The sequence below is a fragment of the Sus scrofa genome, chromosome 13 (assembly GCF_054392235.1).
Source record: "Sus scrofa isolate SSC_HxYL_T2T_F1_AM1 chromosome 13, Sscrofa_HxYL_maternal_Yorkshire_Landrace_v2.0, whole genome shotgun sequence".
Taxonomy (NCBI): domain Eukaryota; kingdom Metazoa; phylum Chordata; class Mammalia; order Artiodactyla; family Suidae; genus Sus; species Sus scrofa.
Genome location: NC_139395.1, coordinates 65,576,231 through 65,595,387, shown reverse-complemented (window position 1 = coordinate 65,595,387; position 19,157 = coordinate 65,576,231). Strand labels below are relative to the sequence as shown.

The 19,157-nt window shown below is 42.5% G+C and overlaps 1 protein-coding gene across 24 annotated transcripts in view; it reads left to right on the top strand.

Moving 5' to 3' along the window:
* The window catches only part of FRMD4B (FERM domain containing 4B), a 376,886-nt gene that overhangs the window by 219,396 nt on the left and 138,333 nt on the right, over positions 1–19,157 (top strand). For 17 of the 24 annotated variants that reach the window (XM_084988974.1, XM_084988966.1, XM_084988964.1 and 14 more), the window contains one exon: positions 18,198–18,263. In XM_084988974.1, the coding sequence (XP_084845100.1) occupies positions 18,198–18,263 (66 nt within the window). Of the gene's footprint in view, positions 1–10,930; positions 11,039–11,885; positions 12,081–18,158; positions 18,264–19,157 lie in introns of those variants that run through there. The other 7 variants (XM_084988973.1, XM_021069207.2, XM_021069205.2 and 4 more) reach the window with 5 other exon arrangements.

The following is a 19,157-nucleotide window of genomic DNA, read 5'->3' as shown; positions in this document are numbered from 1 at the left end:
GCCCTGGGTAGGGATGATATTATCAGCTATTATCACCTGATTTCAGCTGAGGAATCCAAGGCTCAAGAGAAATGAAGTACCTGCATAAGGCCACAGAAAGAGGAGCTTGGGTTTAAACCCCAAGTATGATTCAGAACAGAACCTATGCTCTTTAAAAGCTAATTAAAGAGCTGCTTTTTTTGGAATGCTTATAATGCAGCAAGCACCATTATCCCCAATTTACAGCAGCTGCTTAGAGAAGGTAAGTGGCCGGCCGAAAGCCTCCAGCTAGTTCAAGGCTGAGCCAGAATGAGGCGGCATGCCCATCTGACTTCTGAGGGACTGCTCCCAACCGTAACCCTGCTCCAAGTAGCTGAGATGGCAGCTCCACCCTGACTTAGCTCCCTGACTAAAGTAAGTGTGATCCAAAAGCATTAGAAATCCTGCAGATTGATGACTTCCCAATGAGTTTGCATCATTCACCCTCCAGGATGCGCTGACCAGAGGCACTCATCCTTTTTTAAATGACCACACCTCCTTCCCTTCAGAAACTCTGCTCCAGAAGAACAGGTCTGAGAAACAACGTAGGGCCACAGGGGCAAATATTTGGTTCCCTGGTTACAGTCCCAAGCATTGGGTGAGATTTCCTCTCACAAGACTCTTCCTTTCTGAGGGAGGCAGAACGGAACTGAGATTATTTCAGAGCAGGAATAGAAGTGGCGAGAAACTTGCCGACAGAGCATAATGACACATGCTCAGTTCTGCTTGTGATGGAGAAGCTGGAAAAGTCTTCCACAGAGGCTTTAAGGTCACAGTGGCCTCCTTTAGCAGAAGAAAAATTCCAACGGTTTGATAGATTCCAGAAGGCCAGCGGCAACACAGCTGGTTGGAATCTGGCAATTCAGAGGCAGAAGAATCGTTCTGTTGCCAATTGAGACCTTAACAGTAGAAATGGGCAGAAAACTCAGAAGTGGATCAGGAGCTGGAAATGAAAGGGAATTCATTCATTCCACACATATTTATTTAGCCCCATGATGGACTCGGCACAGTCTTAGGAGCTAAGAAAGCAGCAATAAATGAAACTTACATTCCAGTGGCAAAAGAACAGGAAAAGCAGATGACACCGAGCATTTGATGTGAAAGTTGAGAACCTCAGCGGCGAGCTTGCCCACTGGGGATTTTTCTTAAGTTTAACAATAAAGTACAATAGGCACCTTTTATGTTGGCCTCTGTTTGCCAAACTCTGTGCTCTGTTTGTAGGGATTTATTATTCCCATTTTAGAGATATAATAAATAAATCCTAGGAAACTTTCCTTAAGTCAGCTGAGCTTAGAACAGAGTTCTGTCTGAATTCAAAGCCTCTCTTCTTTCATCTGTGTCCCATGGTCTCTCAATGACCTCAACATTCTGACCTAGAACTCTGAGTAGCGCCCTGTCCCCAGACCTCCCTCTCCCATTGAACTTCTCCAGTGATGTGCTGTTAAGTGTTCAACAGCCAGCTCTCTGGGGCAGAGGGCACTGATCAGGAGCATTTGCCAATGCTTGTGGTGTAAATACTCTCACTTTGACTGACTCCTTGGTACCAACATAATACTAAGTTGGGAAAAGATGAACATTAGGCACCATTAAATAGCCTTTGCTCTCACCAATTCACAAGACATTAATAACCTCAAGAGCAAAGAGAATAGTAAAAGGGAGTAAAATAACTGGAGAGTGATGAATTTTGAGCATATATTACCTTTGTTTTTAATGTAATGTATTAAGTATATATTTTAATATTTGGTATTGGTTGTGCTTAAAAACAGCTTGAAAACAGGACAGTGGATTCTTGTGAACTGTTATGAGATGGCTCCACATCACCATTCTCTCCCTCAAAGGGTCCGTTCCCCCTCATTCTGTTTCCTGGTGCTCACCTAGAAATCTTTTGGGGCTCCTTTTGCAAATTTCTCTCATCTGCCTGACCTGTGGCCTTCCTGTTTTTGTTTGCTCTCTCTTAATCCTTGAATCCCAGGTTAGCCTCAAAAAAAGACTGAATCCTCTTTGAAAACACAGCCCATGTTGGGTGACATAAAATTTTCATCACTAAGTATTGGAAACATCTAGGTGGAGAGGGAATGTTTGTTCTGTGACGGTAAAATGACTCGTAGGCCTTAAGAAATGTTGTGTATTGGAATTCCCGTCGTGGCATAGTGGTTAACGAATCCGACTAGGAACCATGAGGTTTCGGGTTCGGTCCCTGCCCTTGCTCAGTGGGTTAATGATCTGGCGTTGCCGTGAGCTGTGGTGTAGGTTGCAGACTCGGCTCGGATCCCGCGTTGCTGTGGCTCTGGCGTAGGCTGGCGGCTACAGCTCCAATTCGACCCCTAGCCTGGGAACCTCCATGTGCTGTGGGAGCGGCCCAAAGAAATAGCAAAAAGACAAAAAAAAAAAAAAAAAAGAAAGAAAGAAATGTTGTGTATTGTCCCAAATGAGTTTGACTTTCCTGTTTTCACAATCTGGTAATGCTTTTCTAAAGCCCTACCCGAATATGACATCCAACCAAGCTAGGACTCCGAACCGAATATAATCCATTTGTATTAATTATGAACTTCCTAAGGATTTATTTCAGCCTCTCCTTATGCATGGACCCCAAAGAACAGAGATTTTGAAAAGCATATATCAGAGACATTCTAACAGAGCTGATAAAAAATTGAAACATGATGAAAAATTGAAACATGAAAACACTGACAATAGATGTGCTCTCTAAAATTAGTGTAGGTGTTTCCATTGTGGCTCAGTGGATTAAGAACTCAACATGGTGTCTGTGAGGATGCAGGTGCGATCCCTGGCCTCACTCAGTGGGTTAAGGATTCCTCATTGCCACAAGCTGTGACATAGGTCACTGATGTGGCTCGGATCTGGTCTTGCTGTGGCTGTGGCATAGGTCTGCAGCTGTAGCTCCAAATAGATCCCTAGCCCAGGAACTTCCATGGACCACAGGTGCAACCATGAAAAGAAAAAAAAAAAAAAAGGAAGAAAATTAGGTTTTCTGATTAATTTTGGTTCATTTTTAGGGCAATAGGTGTGATTTCTATGCTCTGTGGATGGCTTATGTTGAGCCGAGATTTCCAAATGTACCTTCCTGAAAAAACAGTACCCAAATATCTTTAAATTACAAGTACAGCAGTTTATTTTTAAAATCCTTTCACCCGAGCTGCGCTTGTCTTTAAAGTTTTTGAAAGATGCAGAACTGCTTCCTACAGGCTGTTTTTCACGGCAAAAGAGAAAACTTGACAGTTGGCAAAGCAAAAGTTTCCAAACCACAGGGTGTCTGCTACTTGCATAATCACTGAAGCCAAAGTTTCCACTTTCTACCCAGCGACTGGAGAATTTCTTTTCTGGTCAACCTGAAATTCAGACAAGAACGAAAATCCCCCACAGCCCACGGGCTGTGTTCTCAGCTTTTCTTGGTTCCACTTTGTGACTTTTCCTGTTTACAATATCTGTGCCCTCCCATTTTTTTTTTTTTTTTTTTGACTCATTGATGTTGTACCATGGTGTCTAAAAATACAGCCTAACGATAGGTTTTAAGTAAAAAAGGATGTTTCATCCTGGGAAGAAAAAAAAAAAAAAAACAGCAGAAATATCCTTCATGGTTTTCTGAAAATAAATGTTTGACAGTCTCTCATTAGTACCTCCTCTGACTTTTTAATTGGAAAACAACTCAGAGTATGTATTTCTGTAGAGAGCTCTGCTTTCTGTGAAGAAGCTTCCGTGAAGGTATGTCGCCTGTTTTCCCCTTTGTCCTTTGGTGACTCTTTCTTGAGCTTGGCTCAGCCCCTTATTACCTGGGACCCTCGGGCAAATCGTTCTCAACCCCAAGGGCCAAAAATATCTGCTTCATAAAGTGGTTGTGAGAATGCAATGGATGAAATGTATGTCAAAGCACAGGGCATGGACAAAGCAGTCAACATGTATTTATTTCCATTTTGGTGAGAACAAAAGTAGCTAGCCCAAGACATGAGCAGGTCATGATCAGATAAGGAGAGTTTGCAAGAGTTTCCCCAGCTTTGTGAACACCGGCGACTGCAGGTGGTGGTTTTGAGTTAATCTGTTGCTTATCACTGAGAAATCAGAATGGAATTAATCCTCAGCCATTGGGTTGCCTGCTCTCTACAGGATTTAACTGGTGGATTGATTTTTCAATTCTAATATCACAGCTTGACCTCTTCATAATTCAGGAGAACTTTTTTCTGGAGAAAAAGATAATTATTTAACCCACTTAAAACAACCACTTGCAGTGAACATCATAGCATTCAACAGTTTACAGATCATTTCCACATTTAATTAATTATGGGACCCATTGCACTAGCATGAAGCCGATAATGCATGTCTGGCATTTAGGACAGACTGTAACACCTATTTTATGACCAATAAATAGAGTGTATGACTCATGATGTGATTCTCATCTGTGCCTTTGGGGTAAATTTTAGGTTCAACCTGTGTTAATACAAGAGACAAACAAAGCATTTTAAATGAGATCGATTCTTAACATTCCCATTTCGCAGGGTCAGAAACTGAGGTTTAGAGAGCAACCCTGATTTTTAGGCCAGTGCTCTTAGTTACATGGCAAAGCTGGGACACAAACCCAAGCCTCCTGATTCTAAATCTTGTGTACACCTCATTGACAACAGGTTGGTTTCTCCTGATGGCCTTTAGCTCCAGATTTAATAATCTTTCTTTCCTTTTCTTTTTTCTTTCTTTCCTTCATTCTTTCTTTCTCACTTTCTTTTCCTTCCTTCCTTTCTTCCTTCTTCCCCCCTCCCTCCCTTCCTTTCTTTCTCTCTGCATTTCTCTATTTCAAACCTGGCTTTTCTTTTCACCTGCCTTATGAAATCAGGAGATAATCTGATAAGGGGTCGTCCTTTATGAGAACACCCTCCCCAGGGATTGTCTGCCAAAGTTGACCACAATTGCTGACCAGGTTGATGCTAAAGCCATAGAAATGGCTGTTCGCTGTCCAGCATTTCTTGTTTGCTTTTCTCCAACCTCTACCGGGCAGAAAGGGGCTAGCAGTTGAATGCTAACATCCAGAAAACAAGGTTATCCCTCCAATCTCTCTTGAGAGCCACTTGGCAAGAGCGCTGGTCCAGTATACATTCTCTCCACTGATTTCTTCAGGAAGGTGAGTTTTGATGTGAATTTTGAACATGCTTGGAACTTAACTCCATTTCCAGTTGAGCTACTTAAGATATCTGAAAATATCTTGTTGGCTTCTTTTTAATAGTTCAGGAAATTTTATTATATTTATATTTATACAACCATCACCACAACCTAATTTTAGAATATTTCCATCCCAAATCCTTAGTCCACCCCTCCCTAGCACCCACTTTTTAACCATAAGTTTTTCAAAGTCTGTGTTTCTGTTTTGCAAATGAGTTCACTTGTATCCTTTTTTAAGGTTCCACATGTGATATTACATGATATTTGTCTCTCATTGTCTGACTAACAACTTCACTTACTACGATAATTTCTAGGTCCATCCATGTTGCTGCAAAAGGCATTATATAGTTCTTTTTTATGGCCGAGTAATAGTCCATTGTATATATGTAACACATCTTCTTTGTCCATTCTCTGTCAATGGGCATTTAGGTTGCTTCCATATCTTGGCTATTGTAAATAGTGCTGCAGTGAACATTGGGTGCATGTATCTTTTCGAGCCATGGTTTTCTCCAGGTAGAAGCCTAGGAGTGGGGTTGCTGAGTTGTATTTTTTTAATGACTGATAATTCAATTTTTAGTAATTCTATTTTTAGTTTTTTTTGAGGAACGTCCATACTATTTTCCATAGTGGTTGCACCAATTTACATTACCACCAACAGTGTAAGAGGGTTCCCTTTTCTCTACACTCTCTCCAGTATTTATTGTTTGTAGACTTTTTTGACAATGGCCATTCTGCATGGTGTAAGGGGATAGGTACCTCATAGTAGTTTTGATTTACATTCTCTGATAATTACTGATGCTGAGCATCTTGTCATATATTCTTTGGCCATCTATGAGTTTTACTTGGTGTTTAATTGTTAATAGTTCTTTTATTCTACTTGTCTCTAAAGCAGTTGTCCTCCACCAGGTATGATTTTGTCCTCTGGAAGACATTTGGCAGGATCTGGAAACATACTTGATTGTCACAAGGGGGAAAGGGGTGCTGGCATCCAGTGGGTAGAGGCCAGGGATGCTGCTAAAAATCCTACAGTACTTGGAGGTAGCCCTCACAACAAAGAATTATCTGGCCTCAAATGTCAATACTGCCAACATTGAGAAATTCCACTGTAGGACAAGCTCCAGAGACAGTGCCCTGTGGATCTCATCGGCAGATGTGTATTAGTGCCCAGAACAGTGTTTGCATGTGGGAAGTGCTCGGTAAATATTGATTGAGTGAAAGAAGGTACATATGATCCAGAGATTTTTCCATATTGAATTAACTGCACTGTATGCTAGACTGCATCTTAAGCCCAGGGTACTGGAGTCAGGCCCAGGCAGGCACCTGACTGATAATCATCCTGTACCCTGAGTGTTCACATAGCAGGACAGAGCCAGCAGCCCAAAAGGTAGGAGTGAATTCCATCCTAATACTCACTGATAATCATTAACAAACACAGAGACACCGTTTTGAGCAGCTACCCACATGCCCTTTTTTGTTGTTGTTGTTTTGTTTTTGTTTTTTTCATTTTAGGGCTACGAACGTGGCAGATGGTCCTAGGCTAGGGGTCCAATCCACAGCCACATCAGTGCCAGATCCAAGCCACATCTGCAACCTATACCACAGCTCACAGCAATCCGTTGAGTGAGGCCAGGGATGGGATTGAACCCACATCCTCATGGATTCTAGTCAGGTTCTTAACTTGCTGAGCCACAATGGAAACACCACCATTTTTTGTGGTTTTGTTTGTTTGTTTGTTTTGGCCGCACCTGTGGAAGTCCCTGGGCCAGGGATCAAACCCCAGCCCTAGCAATGACAATGCCAAATCTTTAAGCGCTAGGCCACCAGGGAACCCCTGCCTGTATTTCTTCATTGTAGGGCCAGGAGATAGCCAAGGAATGGTGATTGCAAAAGCCTATCTCCTCCTCTGGTCTTGCTTTAGATAGTGGCTGGAACCAGGTAGCTGTGGTTTGGTGAATCTAGATCAAGCATTTCCAGAACAGTGTTATGCATGGTGATCAAGATGATATGTCAAATGCTTAAACTATGTGTAATTTCATAGAGGAGACCAGTAGGTGGAAAATACCTTGTAACAGAAGTCATGTAACACAGCAGTGAAGGCCATGAACTGTGGCATCAGATGCATGTGCTTATGTCCTACTCCACCTCTTCCTAGCTCTGTGACCTTGTGGGCCAGGGTCGGTCATTTACCTTCCATGAACCTGGATTTTCTCACCCATGCAGTGAAGCCGGATAGGAATCCATGTCACAGGGCTGTTAGTAGTGAAGTCACATGTCCCTGTAAATTAAAGAGAGGTCTCTGGATAGAGGCGGCACACAGCAGCCCATGGGTACTCACATTTTTCTTAAGGCAGATAACTCAGTGACTCAGTTTCATCTTTGCTTAACTGAATTCTCCCCTTCTTCTTCTTCTTCTTCTTCTTCTTCTTCTTTTTTTTTTTCCCTTCGGCTTTTTTAGGGATGCATCTGTGGCATCTGGAAGTTCCCAAGGCCAGAAGTCAAATTGCAGCTGCGGCTACCGGCCTATACCACAGCCGCAGCAATGAGGGATCCAAGCTTCATCTGTGACCTATACCACAGCCTGCAGCAATGCCAGAAACTTAACCCACTGAGTGAGGCCAGGGATTGAACCCAAATCCTCATGGATACTAGTTGGGTTTGTAACCCACTGAGCCACAGCAGAAACTCCCGAATTCTCCCCTTCTTTATCACTTCCCACACCCTGGCCCATTTTACTTTCTTCTTCTGCTTCTTTTAGGCTACCCACCCTTCTTTTTTCCACGAAAGAATGTCTCTCATCTTCCTCCTCCAGTCCCAGTGAACCTGCAGGAAATGCACATGAGTCCTACTTTGATGTAACTAATGGGTCCTGAGATTCTATCCCAGGTCATAGCCCCTTGGCCTGAGACAAGTTATTGAACTTCTCTGCCCTTCACTGTTGCCACTTATTAAACCTAAACAGTGGAACTTCTTATCTTCTGGGCTTGTTAACAGCCTGAAAGATGACACTGCCCACGTGAGGTGCTTAGTGCTCATGTGACATGTCGTCTGTGTTTCCTAGGAGAATTGTTGATTGATTCTGAGAAAAGAGGTTCCCAGTGATTGAGCTGGGAGGGCAGGCAGCATCTTGAAAGACCTTGAGAGGCAGTCTCAGCTGACTGGGATTGGAGACGGCTGTGACAGTCCAGGCCGTTCTCTGAACGAGAATGTCAATGGCTCATATTCACTCAGCACCCAGAGTTGATATAAAGGGACCCTGTTCCTCTAGGGTTGACATCATTGGGGCGAAATCTAAAACTCCATCCACTCAATAGCTCCCAAAAGTAAGTACATCCTAGATCTGTCCCTTCTACCTTTCTCTAATTCCCAGAATACCTCATCTGAGGAGGAGTTAATAGCTCACCTTGTTCTCTGGGTGGAAAATTTGTGTTTTTTTGTTTGTTTGTTGTTTTTTAAATTGTTATTTCCCCAATACAATTTTTTTGTGACAGCATGGTGACCCAGTTACACATACATGTATACATTTTTGGGAGTTCCCGTCGTGGCTCAGTGGTTAACGAATCTGATTAGGAACCATGAGGTTGTAGGTTCAATCCCCGGCCTTGCTCAGTGAGTTAAGGATCTGGTGTTGCCGTGAGCTGTGGTAGGTTGAAGACTCGGCTTGGATCCTGGGTTGCTGTGGCTGTGGTATAGGCTAGCGGCTATAGCTCTGATTAGACCCCTAACCTGGGAACCTCCATGTGCCGCCAGTGTGGCCCCAGAGAAGACAAAAAAATACATTTTTTCCCTCACATTATCATGCTCCATCACAAGTAACTAAACATAGTTCCCAGTGCTACACAGCAGGATCTCATTGCTAACCCATTCCAAAGGCAATAGTTTGTATCAGGTTAATAGAAAGCTTGTTTTTGTTTTTGTTTTGTTTTGTTTTAACCTGTAAGTTTGTCTGGGCCAAGGTGTGGGAGGTGCTTTTGGAACATCCTTACTTTACATTATGCTTAACAGATGTCAGTCATTCGTGAATATATTTACTTAGTAACTGTGTCTAGGTTCTGTCCAGTTAAAACGTTCCTCCCCTGAGCAGGTATTTATTGTCCACCTTCTTACCAGGGGCCAGGCCCTATTCCAGTCCCTCAGGGATGTAGTGGTGAACAGATCAACCAAAGTCCCTCCTGTGGAAATTACATTCTGATTCTGATGGTGGAAGATAGAGATGGATAAACAAACAATAACAAAAAAAGCAACATTAGGAGTGCCCACTGTAGCACAACAGATGGGCAGTGTCTCGGGAGCACTGGACACAGGTTCGAGCCCTGGCCTGGCACATGGATTTAGGGTCCATGTTGCCACAGCTGTGGTTTGGATCTAATCCCTGGCATGGAGCACTCCATATGCTGAGGGGTGGCCCAGAAAAAGGGAAAAAACAAAAACAAAAAACAGTTGGAGCTCCTGTTGTGGCTCAGCAGGTAAGAACGCAGCATGGTGTCCATGAGGATTTGGGTTCAATTCCTGGCCTTGCTTAGTGGGTTCAGGATCTGGTGTTGCCGCAAGCTGCAGCATAGTTTTCAGGTGTGGCTCAGATCTGGTGTTGCTGTGGCTGTGGCTTAGGCCTGTAATTGCAGCTGCAATTTGACTCCTAGCCCAGGAACTTCCATATGCTGCAGGTAAAGCTATTAAAACACACACACACACACACACACACACACACACACACACACACACACAATTAGAAAGTGGAGGGAAGGAGGGAGGGAAGAAGAAAGAAAGATTGGCCATAAAGAACATAAAGCGGCATGACATGAGAGACAGTGTCCAGGCTCCTACACACTCACTGAGAACAGGGAACACCTCTTGGAGATGGTGACACCTGATGTAACATCTGAAAATTGCAGAAGCACCCAGACATGCCCTGATCTGGGAAAAGGGCATTCCAGGCAGAGGGAGCAGCATAGGCCAAGTCTCAAAGTAGGAACAAACCTTTATTCTGAGGAAGAAAAGAAGGTGACTGTGGCTGGTATGTCAAGGCAATGCAGATGGGTTGGAAATTACATTAGAGAAGGTGGGGGGTCAGGTCTCATGGTTGTCGTCCGTGAGACAAGCAGATTCTCCACTGTGTTGCTTGAGCAGCTACAGGGAAGTGAAGGGGTAGGGTCTGTGTTTTCAAGAGACCCCTCACCTAGCCATGCAGACTCAACAGTAGCTGATTCCGTAGCTGGTTTTGCACACACCCAGGCAAGAGATGATGGCGGATTAGACTCTGGGTAGGTCACCCCACTAAAAATCCTGGGGAGTCCTCTTCATGAGGCAGACCCTCTTTGGCTGAACTTTCAGGAAAGGTCAAAAGGGGATGAGGGAGAAGAAATAAAGAAACTTGCTGCTTCCTTACCGAGCTTTCACATTTCCGTGTTCCAAAGAGCAACCAAAGCAAAACTAAAGTAGGCTTTTTTTGTAGTTGTTATTTCCTGTTGCTTTCAGAGCTGCCCCCAGGAATGAGGAATGATCCCACCCTGCCCTGTCTAGACCTAATTTTAGGTTTTTTGATTTGGGGGAGGGGGTATTGTTGGGTTTTTTTTTTCTTTTAATTTTAACTAATTCTCTCCTCTCTCTTCATATAAATCAGGTAGTGGGTTTGGGCATGGGGGTGAGGAAGTTCACTCAGACTTGAACCCCACCATGAACTACACATCAGGGCATTCCATGAAGCTAGAAGTCTGGTCTGTGTCCAGTTCTCACTTCCCTTCTGATCTTCCTCATTTAACCACTGACCAGATGGAGAAGGTCCTCTTCCACCAGCACTCAGCGCTTAGCCTCTGAGGACCTGTGCTATCAGCTGGGAAGCAAAAGCAGGGCAGCCACTGAGGTGGGAGCTTTCATCCAACGTGCATTGTTTGAACCTCTGAATTCCTGAGGTTGAATGGGGTAGGGGCTGGCAGGGAGGGTGTCAAGTCTGGGTGGGTGTCAAGTGAAACTTTCCAAAGATTTTTTTTTTACATGTTTTTCTATGCTATGTGAGGCATTGCTGCTATTAGCTACCACTGGGTATGTGTTAATTCTAAAACTGCTCCAATGGTGTTTGTGGGGTTCAAAAGTGATCTTGGATGAGTAGATAAAATCACGCTGATCCATGAACAGCTCCCTTTCTTCACCTAGAACTTCTGTGTTTGAAATGAGAAGAGAAACCATCAGTGGGGGTCATGTTTGAAAATAAATAAGAGCTGCCCAGTTGTTGTTGTTTGTGGTTACAGTATTTTTGAAAATTAAAAAAAGAAAATCCTTCACTTGGGGGAAAAAAGTGCATTTGCAGAGGTGGCATTTAGCAGCTGAGTAACTTTGCACCCCGCCACATGGGCTCCGTCTTCCAGGTCAGACGGAGTCCTGAGTTTGATTATGCAAGTCACAGGTGTACAACATAGTGATTCTCAATTTTTAAAGATTATATTGCCTTTAAAGCTATTATAAAATACTGGCTGTGTTCCCTGTGCTGTACAGTATACCCTGGAGCTTATTTACTTTCTGCATAGTAGTTTGTAACTCTTAGTCCTCTAGCCTTATCTTGCCCCTTCCCCTCTTCCTTCTCTGCACTGGTAACCCCTCATTTGTTCTCTAAATCTGTGGGCCTCTTTTTTGTTGTTGTTGCTATATTCACTAGTTTGTTTTATTTTTTATTTTTTATTTATTGTTTTTCTTTTTTTTATTTTATCTTTTAGATTCCAGAGTCCTGAGTTTTAACCCCTGGTCTCGCGCTGACTAGCTGTGTGGCGTTGGTCGCGTCTTTCCTTAATTTCCGCACATCTCAAAGACGTGGTGGTGATTAGATACCTTCTAAGATACTTTCTATTCATATATATAAGGTTCTACAATTCTAACTATTACTAGTCAAATTACAGTGCTCTGGAACTGAGGTGATTTTTCACGCCTGCTTTCTGATGCATTATTTTCCCTTTTCTACCCACTCATCTCTCCTGAAAATGAGCTGCGTAGGAAGGCTTTCCCATAAAGGCTTTCTCCCACTTTATAGTAGAGGGAGTACTTTGTGGGTAGCTAAGTGGTTATAAGAGCTTGGACTTTGGGTTTGATTCTAGTTCTGCCAATTATGAACCTTGTTATATTACCTGTCTAATAACCTTCTTCCTTCCTCTGCGATGTTGGGAGATGATTACCTGCCTCGTGTGAGTATCATGAGGATTGACCATATTCATACATGTGAAGTGCTTAGTGTAGTGCCTGGAATATAAAAAGTGTCTGTTAGTGGTATTAGTGTTTTTATTAAAATGCTTATCCAGATGTCAGGGACACAGAAGGCACACAGGAATTAGTAGTCCCTCTTTTTATTTCTGCTCCATCACCTCTGGAGAATGTTTCTGCCCTTTGCTTTTTAACTTTACCTGTCATTTATCATCTTTAAAATTGCTTAGAAATATTCCTCCTATTTAAAAATTTTCCTTTTTAATGGGAGAGCAAATGATTACAGAAAAGTTGAGCTCTTTGCTTGTTAATAAATGTGGTCCTCAAAAATACAGTGTATTTTACTCTCAAGGGTGTCAGATTGAAAGCTGTGTGGACGCTGTTTATAAGGCTTGGAAAGATTAACCATTTTTAAGGTAACATGGGCAGTAAGAGATACAATGGGATTTTGAGCCCATCTCTGGCTTAGGACACTTGTGCAAGTACCATCATGTCTCGGGCTTTGGTTTCCCAGTGTTTGAAATGAGGGTGTCTGCTTTATAGGCCTGCATAGAGTTTGAAACAGTGTTCTGGTTTTTTGGTTTTCTTTTTTTGCTTTTCAGGGCTGCACGTGTAGCATATGGAAGTTCCCAGGTTAGGGGTCGAATCGGAGCTACAGCTGCCGGCCTACGCCACAGGCACAGCAACGCGGGATCCAAGCCACATCTGTGAACTAAACTGCAGTTCTCAGCAACACTGGATCTTTAAGCCACTGAGCGAGGCCAGGGATTGAACCCACATCCTCATGGGTACTAATCGGGTTCATAACCCACTGAGCCACAACGGGCGCTCTCAAAGTTGTAGTCTTTTTTTTTTTTAAAGAGGAGAACATGAATGGTATATTTATTGTGAAGCCTCTCCTATTTTTCTCTTGCCATTGCACATAAACATATTGGTTCACACTTGGTCCACACATAGCTTGGATTTCAAATTTTATCCTCCTATACTTTGTTAGAAACCCTGTTAGAGTGAAAGCTTTAAGCAAGGACTACCTGATTTTGGTCATTCATTTTGAAATACTGTATGTTAATGAGGATCCCGAGGCAAGCTCTCTGCCTGGCACACAGCACACCCTCCTCTGATGTTTGTGTCTCTTCCCTGGTACTGGGTGAACTTAAATGGGATTTTCTTAAATGAGGACTAGAAATAACTGATAAGACATAACAGGATTCCCAGGAATCCTGTTATAATAAATGCATGTGAGCCACAGACTGCACATACCATAGACAAAGGGAGCTCCTCTGCCCTTCCCTGGCCAAATGTGGCCAGGATGCAAATCCAGCCCAGTGCTTCCAGATCTTACCATCTACTTTTTTTTTTTTTCCAATGGCACCTCCTGATTTCTTATATCCTCTGCTGAAATTTATTCATAAGCCTTGTTTTGAGCAACAAAATACAGCCACACCTTTCAGCCTTTGATTACACAAATGACAACAGCAGGTTTTTCTGTTGTTATTGACCAGAGGAACCATCTTCCTAGGTAGGAAAGGGCTTGGTGAATACGGAACACAGATGTGCCAGTGTGGGTATAAAACTGGAGCACGGTTTCTCCCTGGTTTGTCTGCACTGCCCTTCTACAGCTTGCATGTGTGTATCATCACATCCCACAGTGGGGTGTTTGTTGAGTTCCTCCACGTGTCCTCAGATGTCAGCTCCTCTCTTGGCTATTGCATTGGCCATTGCATTGTCATAGATGGGAGCATCCGTGATTTTGAGCAGACTTTATGTACCATAATAATGACCTCTCTGGGGAATCTAGCCTCTGGAATTTTTTGCCTTGGCTTAGGCGTAAGTAATTTGTGGTACCTGATAAAGATGCTTTTTAAAATTATTTTTATTTTTTTCTTTCTGGCCATGTCCATGGCATGTGGAAGTTCCCCAGCGAGGAGTTGAACCCACACCACAGCAGCGACCCAAGCCACTGCAGTGACAACGCCAGATCCTTAACCCACTGCATGACCAGGAACTCTGAAAGATGCTTTTAGTTAAAATAAACAGATTCCAGCTCAAGTTAGCTTCAGAGAGAGACAGAAAGTGGATTTATTGAAGGAGTGCATGGATGTTTCATGGAATTCAAAACAGGACTCACCCAGACCAGTGGAATGGGCTAGAAGTGAATGGAAAGGCATCAGGAACACTGGCAGCAACTCTCAGGCTTTTCCTCTTAGGCTGCTGATTTCTCTGGCCTCCTTCTAGCTTCTGTCTCCTTCATTTTCTCTGAAGATGATTTTCCTTTCTCTTCACACACAGTAGACAATGGCTGCCCTGCAGCCACCCTATTTTCATCTACTTAGACTCAGTTCCAGATTCCTTGGATTGAGGTTTTGATTGCCCCAGCTTGAGTCGGGTGTCTTTTCCCTGGTCCAGTCACCTAAGGGCAATGGGGTAGGACCAAGTTGTACAAACATGGACACCGCTGTCTATGTTTGTCGTGAGATAGATAGGTACACCTGAAAAATATTTACCACTTATTTTCTACGATAAAATTTTGTCTCAACAAAAGGAACATTGACTAGATAAAGGGAAGTCCAAAGAAAAATGGAAAGGAGAAATGATGGGTGTTTTTTTGATCAGGAAATAAACTCATTTGGGTTATGCAACAACAGAGTACCTTAAAATAGTTAATTAGTTCTGACATATTTATTAATGGATTCATATTGTATTCATTGATCTTTTGAGTATTATTTTTTTATGTTGGTCTGTAGGACATGTGCTTGGGGTTTGCTTGTGTGGGTTTTACAAAAGAGGTAAAATGAGTTAAACTGACACTTTGATTTATTTCCTCCTGTGGTAGAAAAGAGTAGGAAAAAAGAAGACTTTTTTTTTCAATTAGATATTTATTCCAATCATACCTTGGTTTTTTATCTTGTCCAGGAAACTTTGATAAATTACCACCAACTTTGTACCTTGGTTTCCTTGTCTGTAAAATGGGGACATTGCCATAATGTTGGTTTTCTGGAGCTTTAATAAGATTATTTCCATAAAGTTCCCAGCTTAGTGCCTGAAACAAATAAAGATTTGTTCTCTTCCTTCTTGATGCTGAAAATGTGTATGTAACCTGGCTTTGCAGAGTGAAGGATATAACCAGGGGCCATGAGACAATGTAAACTTGCCCACTTAGCTCTTAGCAGTACTTCTAAGTTTCTTATGGGCTGCATCTCCATAATACCATGATCCAACCAACTGCGAGCTAGTTCTTAGACTTTTAGAGCAGAGCTCAGTCAAAAATGTAAGTGCAGGAGTTCCCATTGTAGCTCAGCTGGTTATGAACCTGACTAGTATCCATGATGGTGCAGGTTTTATCCCTGGCCTCTCTCAGTGGCTTAAGGATCCAGCGTTGCTGTGGCTGTGGTGTAGGCTGGTAGCTGTAACTCTGATTCGACTCCTAGCTTGGAACTTCCATATGCTGCAGGTGCAGCCCTAAAAAAACTAAGAGCAATTGTGTAGTTAGTATTTTTCCCTTTGCAAACGGGTTGCTCATCTTAGCATCAGTGTTCCCATCTGTTGAACTGGGGATAATAACGCCAATCCCAGAAAGTAATTATGCAGCTCAGAGATCATATTATAAAACACTTAGGGCAATGCTAAGTATATAGCTGGTGCCCAGTAATGGAGGCAATTTTCTTTTTAAATTGGGTTTATATGTATCTGAGTTTCCAGGTCTTATAGTTTTGTAAAACAGCTGAGACAAAGCACTGCCCATGCTTTTCAAAAATGACCCAGCAATTCCACATCCATGGACCAAGATGAATATGCAAAATTTATTGTGACATTGCTTATGATAGCAAAAGACTGAAAGCAAGCTAAGTGTTTCTCAGGAGGAGACTCATTAAATCAACACGTCTGCATGATTATTTGATACTATGGAACCTTCTAAAGAATAAGGCTGGTCTATATGTGTTGACATTGGAAAGATTTCCAAGAAATATTGAATTAAAAAAGCAAGAGGCAGAGTTCCCATTGTAGCTCAGTTGTTAACGAATCCAACGAGGAGCCATGAGGTTCTGGGTTTGATCCCTGGCCTTGCTCAGAGGGTTAAGGACCCAGCGTTGCCGTGAGCTGTGGTGTAGGTCACAGACCCGGCTCGGATCTGGCATTGCTGTGGCTGTGGCTGTGGTGTGGGCCGGCAGCTACAGCTCCGATTAGACCCCTAGCCTGGGAACCTCCACATGCCATGGGTGTGGTACTAGAAAAGACCAAAAAAAAAAAAAAGCAAGAGGCAAAATAGTGAGTATAATGTAGTTCCACTTGAATGGGAAAAAAAAATCACATGCACACACACATATTTCCACATACATGGGCACTATAGAGACACATGCACAGATTCATGTACATATGTATAAAATTTCTATATAATTACGCACACAAATATTAAGAGCATTTACTTCATTTTCAGGACAATATGTACAACATACTAATATTAGAGTAAGATATTTAACATGAGGATGTTTTTTTAAAACATGTACATGTATACATCTGAAAATTCACATAAAAATGATCTGTGTGGGGTCTCTTCAAACTGACATATTTCTCATGGTAGGATGATTTGGAACATGAGTTAATCCCAGGGGGATTAGAGTTCCCACTGTGGTGCAATGGGTTAAGAACCCAACTGTAGCAGCTCAGGTCACTGTGAAGGCACGGGTTCTATACTGGGTCAATCCCTGGCCCAGAAACTTCCATATACCTCGGATGTGGCCATCAAAAAGAAGGGGGAATCTTTGCATTCTATGCACTGTTTAACATTTTACAAGAAATACTTTCTCAGCATTGCAATTTTAAGTGATAAAAATTAATTAGAATTTATACGTCAAACTGTTCTTACCTAGGTGTCTTAACTGTTGATAACTGTTAATTATGGTGGTGATATACTACAAAGGGGTCCAAAATTTCAAAAATAGAGACTTTCTCTTTTTTTTTGTCTTTTGTCCTTTTTTAGGGCCGCACCCGTGGCATATGGAGGTTCCCAGGCTAGAGGTCTATTGGACCAGCCTATGCCAGAGCCACAGCAATGCCATATCCGAGCCGCATCTGCAACCTACACCATAGCTCATGGCTATGCCAGATCCTTAACACACTGAGCAAGGCCAGGATTGAACCCTCAACCTCATGGTTCCTAGTTGGATTCATTTCCACCGTGCCACGATGGGGACTCCGAGACTTTCAATTTTATTGAAAGTCATATATTGGATGTCATATATTGGAGTTCCCTAGTGATTCAGTGGGTTAGGAATCTGGCATTGTCACTGCTGTACTGGGGTGCTGCTGTGGCATGGGTTTGATCCCTGACTCCAGAACTTATGCATGTCATAGGCACAGCCAAAAATAAGTAAATAAACCACACCAATGAATAAAACTGTTTTCATTTGAAAAATAAAGTATTGATTCAAAGAAAAATATGGTAATTTCCTTTGGGAAGAAAAACTACTTTTCACAGTATAGTTTTGCGTGTGTTATCTAGGTATTATTTTTTTCAACATATTGAGTGGTCTTTGATTTTCATTCTTTTTTTTTTAATCTAAGAGCTAGAAAAATAAAAATAATGATGGTTATGCAACTATAAGTATAATAAAATCCATTGAATTTTTTTAAATAAATAAAATATGAAAAAAAAGAAAAAGAAATCCAAGAGCTGATGCCGTATAATCAATCTTTCGATGACCAAACCTGTTGATTAACTCAGCTGATGCCATTTTAGGCTGAGCATATCACATGTAAAAGAAATGGTATACCAGGTTCAAGGGTTTGCCTGCCAGCCCCAGGCTGATGCCACTCTTGCTGTCTTATCCCCACAGATGACAGAAGGCAGGCACTGCCAGGTGCACCTCCTGGATGACAGGAGATTGGAGCTGCTGGTTCAGGTAGGTGTTGCCACACGGGGACAACCCACCCTAGTTCCCTCTGTGGGCCTCATGGCCTCTGTTCAGTCTGCCTATATGTGCTTCAAAGCCAGTGACACAGGATTGTTTGAGGGGAATAAAGGGAGCTTCAAAGCCAGGAAACCTGATCTGCACGTACGAGTAACTCTAGCCTGGTGACAGGATTCAGAGATGCTTGGATTCTGATCGAAGCTTTAATACTCAGCAGCTGTGTGACCTTGGACAAGTGTCATGACTTCTCTGAATCACCTCTTTTTGGTAAACTGGAGACTATAATGTTTTCCTGAAAGGGTTTTTGTGAGCTGAGACTGCATTCTGCCACTTTTCTGCAACGTGGCATAGTCCAAGTTAAATACGTAGTTTCAACAGCTGTGAACTGGGATTAACATTGCCTAATCTGGAGTTCCCGTTATGGCTCAGCAATAATGAATCTGACCGGTATCCATGAGAACATGGATTTGATCCCTGGCCTCACTCACTTGGTTAAGGATCCAGCATTGCATGAGCTGTGGTGTAGGTTGCAGATGTGGCTTGGATCTGGCATTATTGTGGCTGTGGTGTAGGCTGGCAGCTACAGCTGCAATTCAACCCCTAACCTGGGAACCTCCATATGCTGCGGGTGTGGCCCTAAAAAGACCAAAAAAAAAAAAAGATTGCCTAATTTTCCTCACAGAATTATGGTTAAAATCAAGCAAGATTTTATATATATATATGAGAATGAAATCTCTGGAAAATGTATGGGACTATATTACGATGACATCTTGATTATTGATGCTTCTCTCTTATTCACCCAACACTCTGACTCAGAGGCTTAAAAAATTGTGGAAATGCCTGATGGCAGCCACACCTAGAGCTGTGATGAGAGTGTTCTCCCTG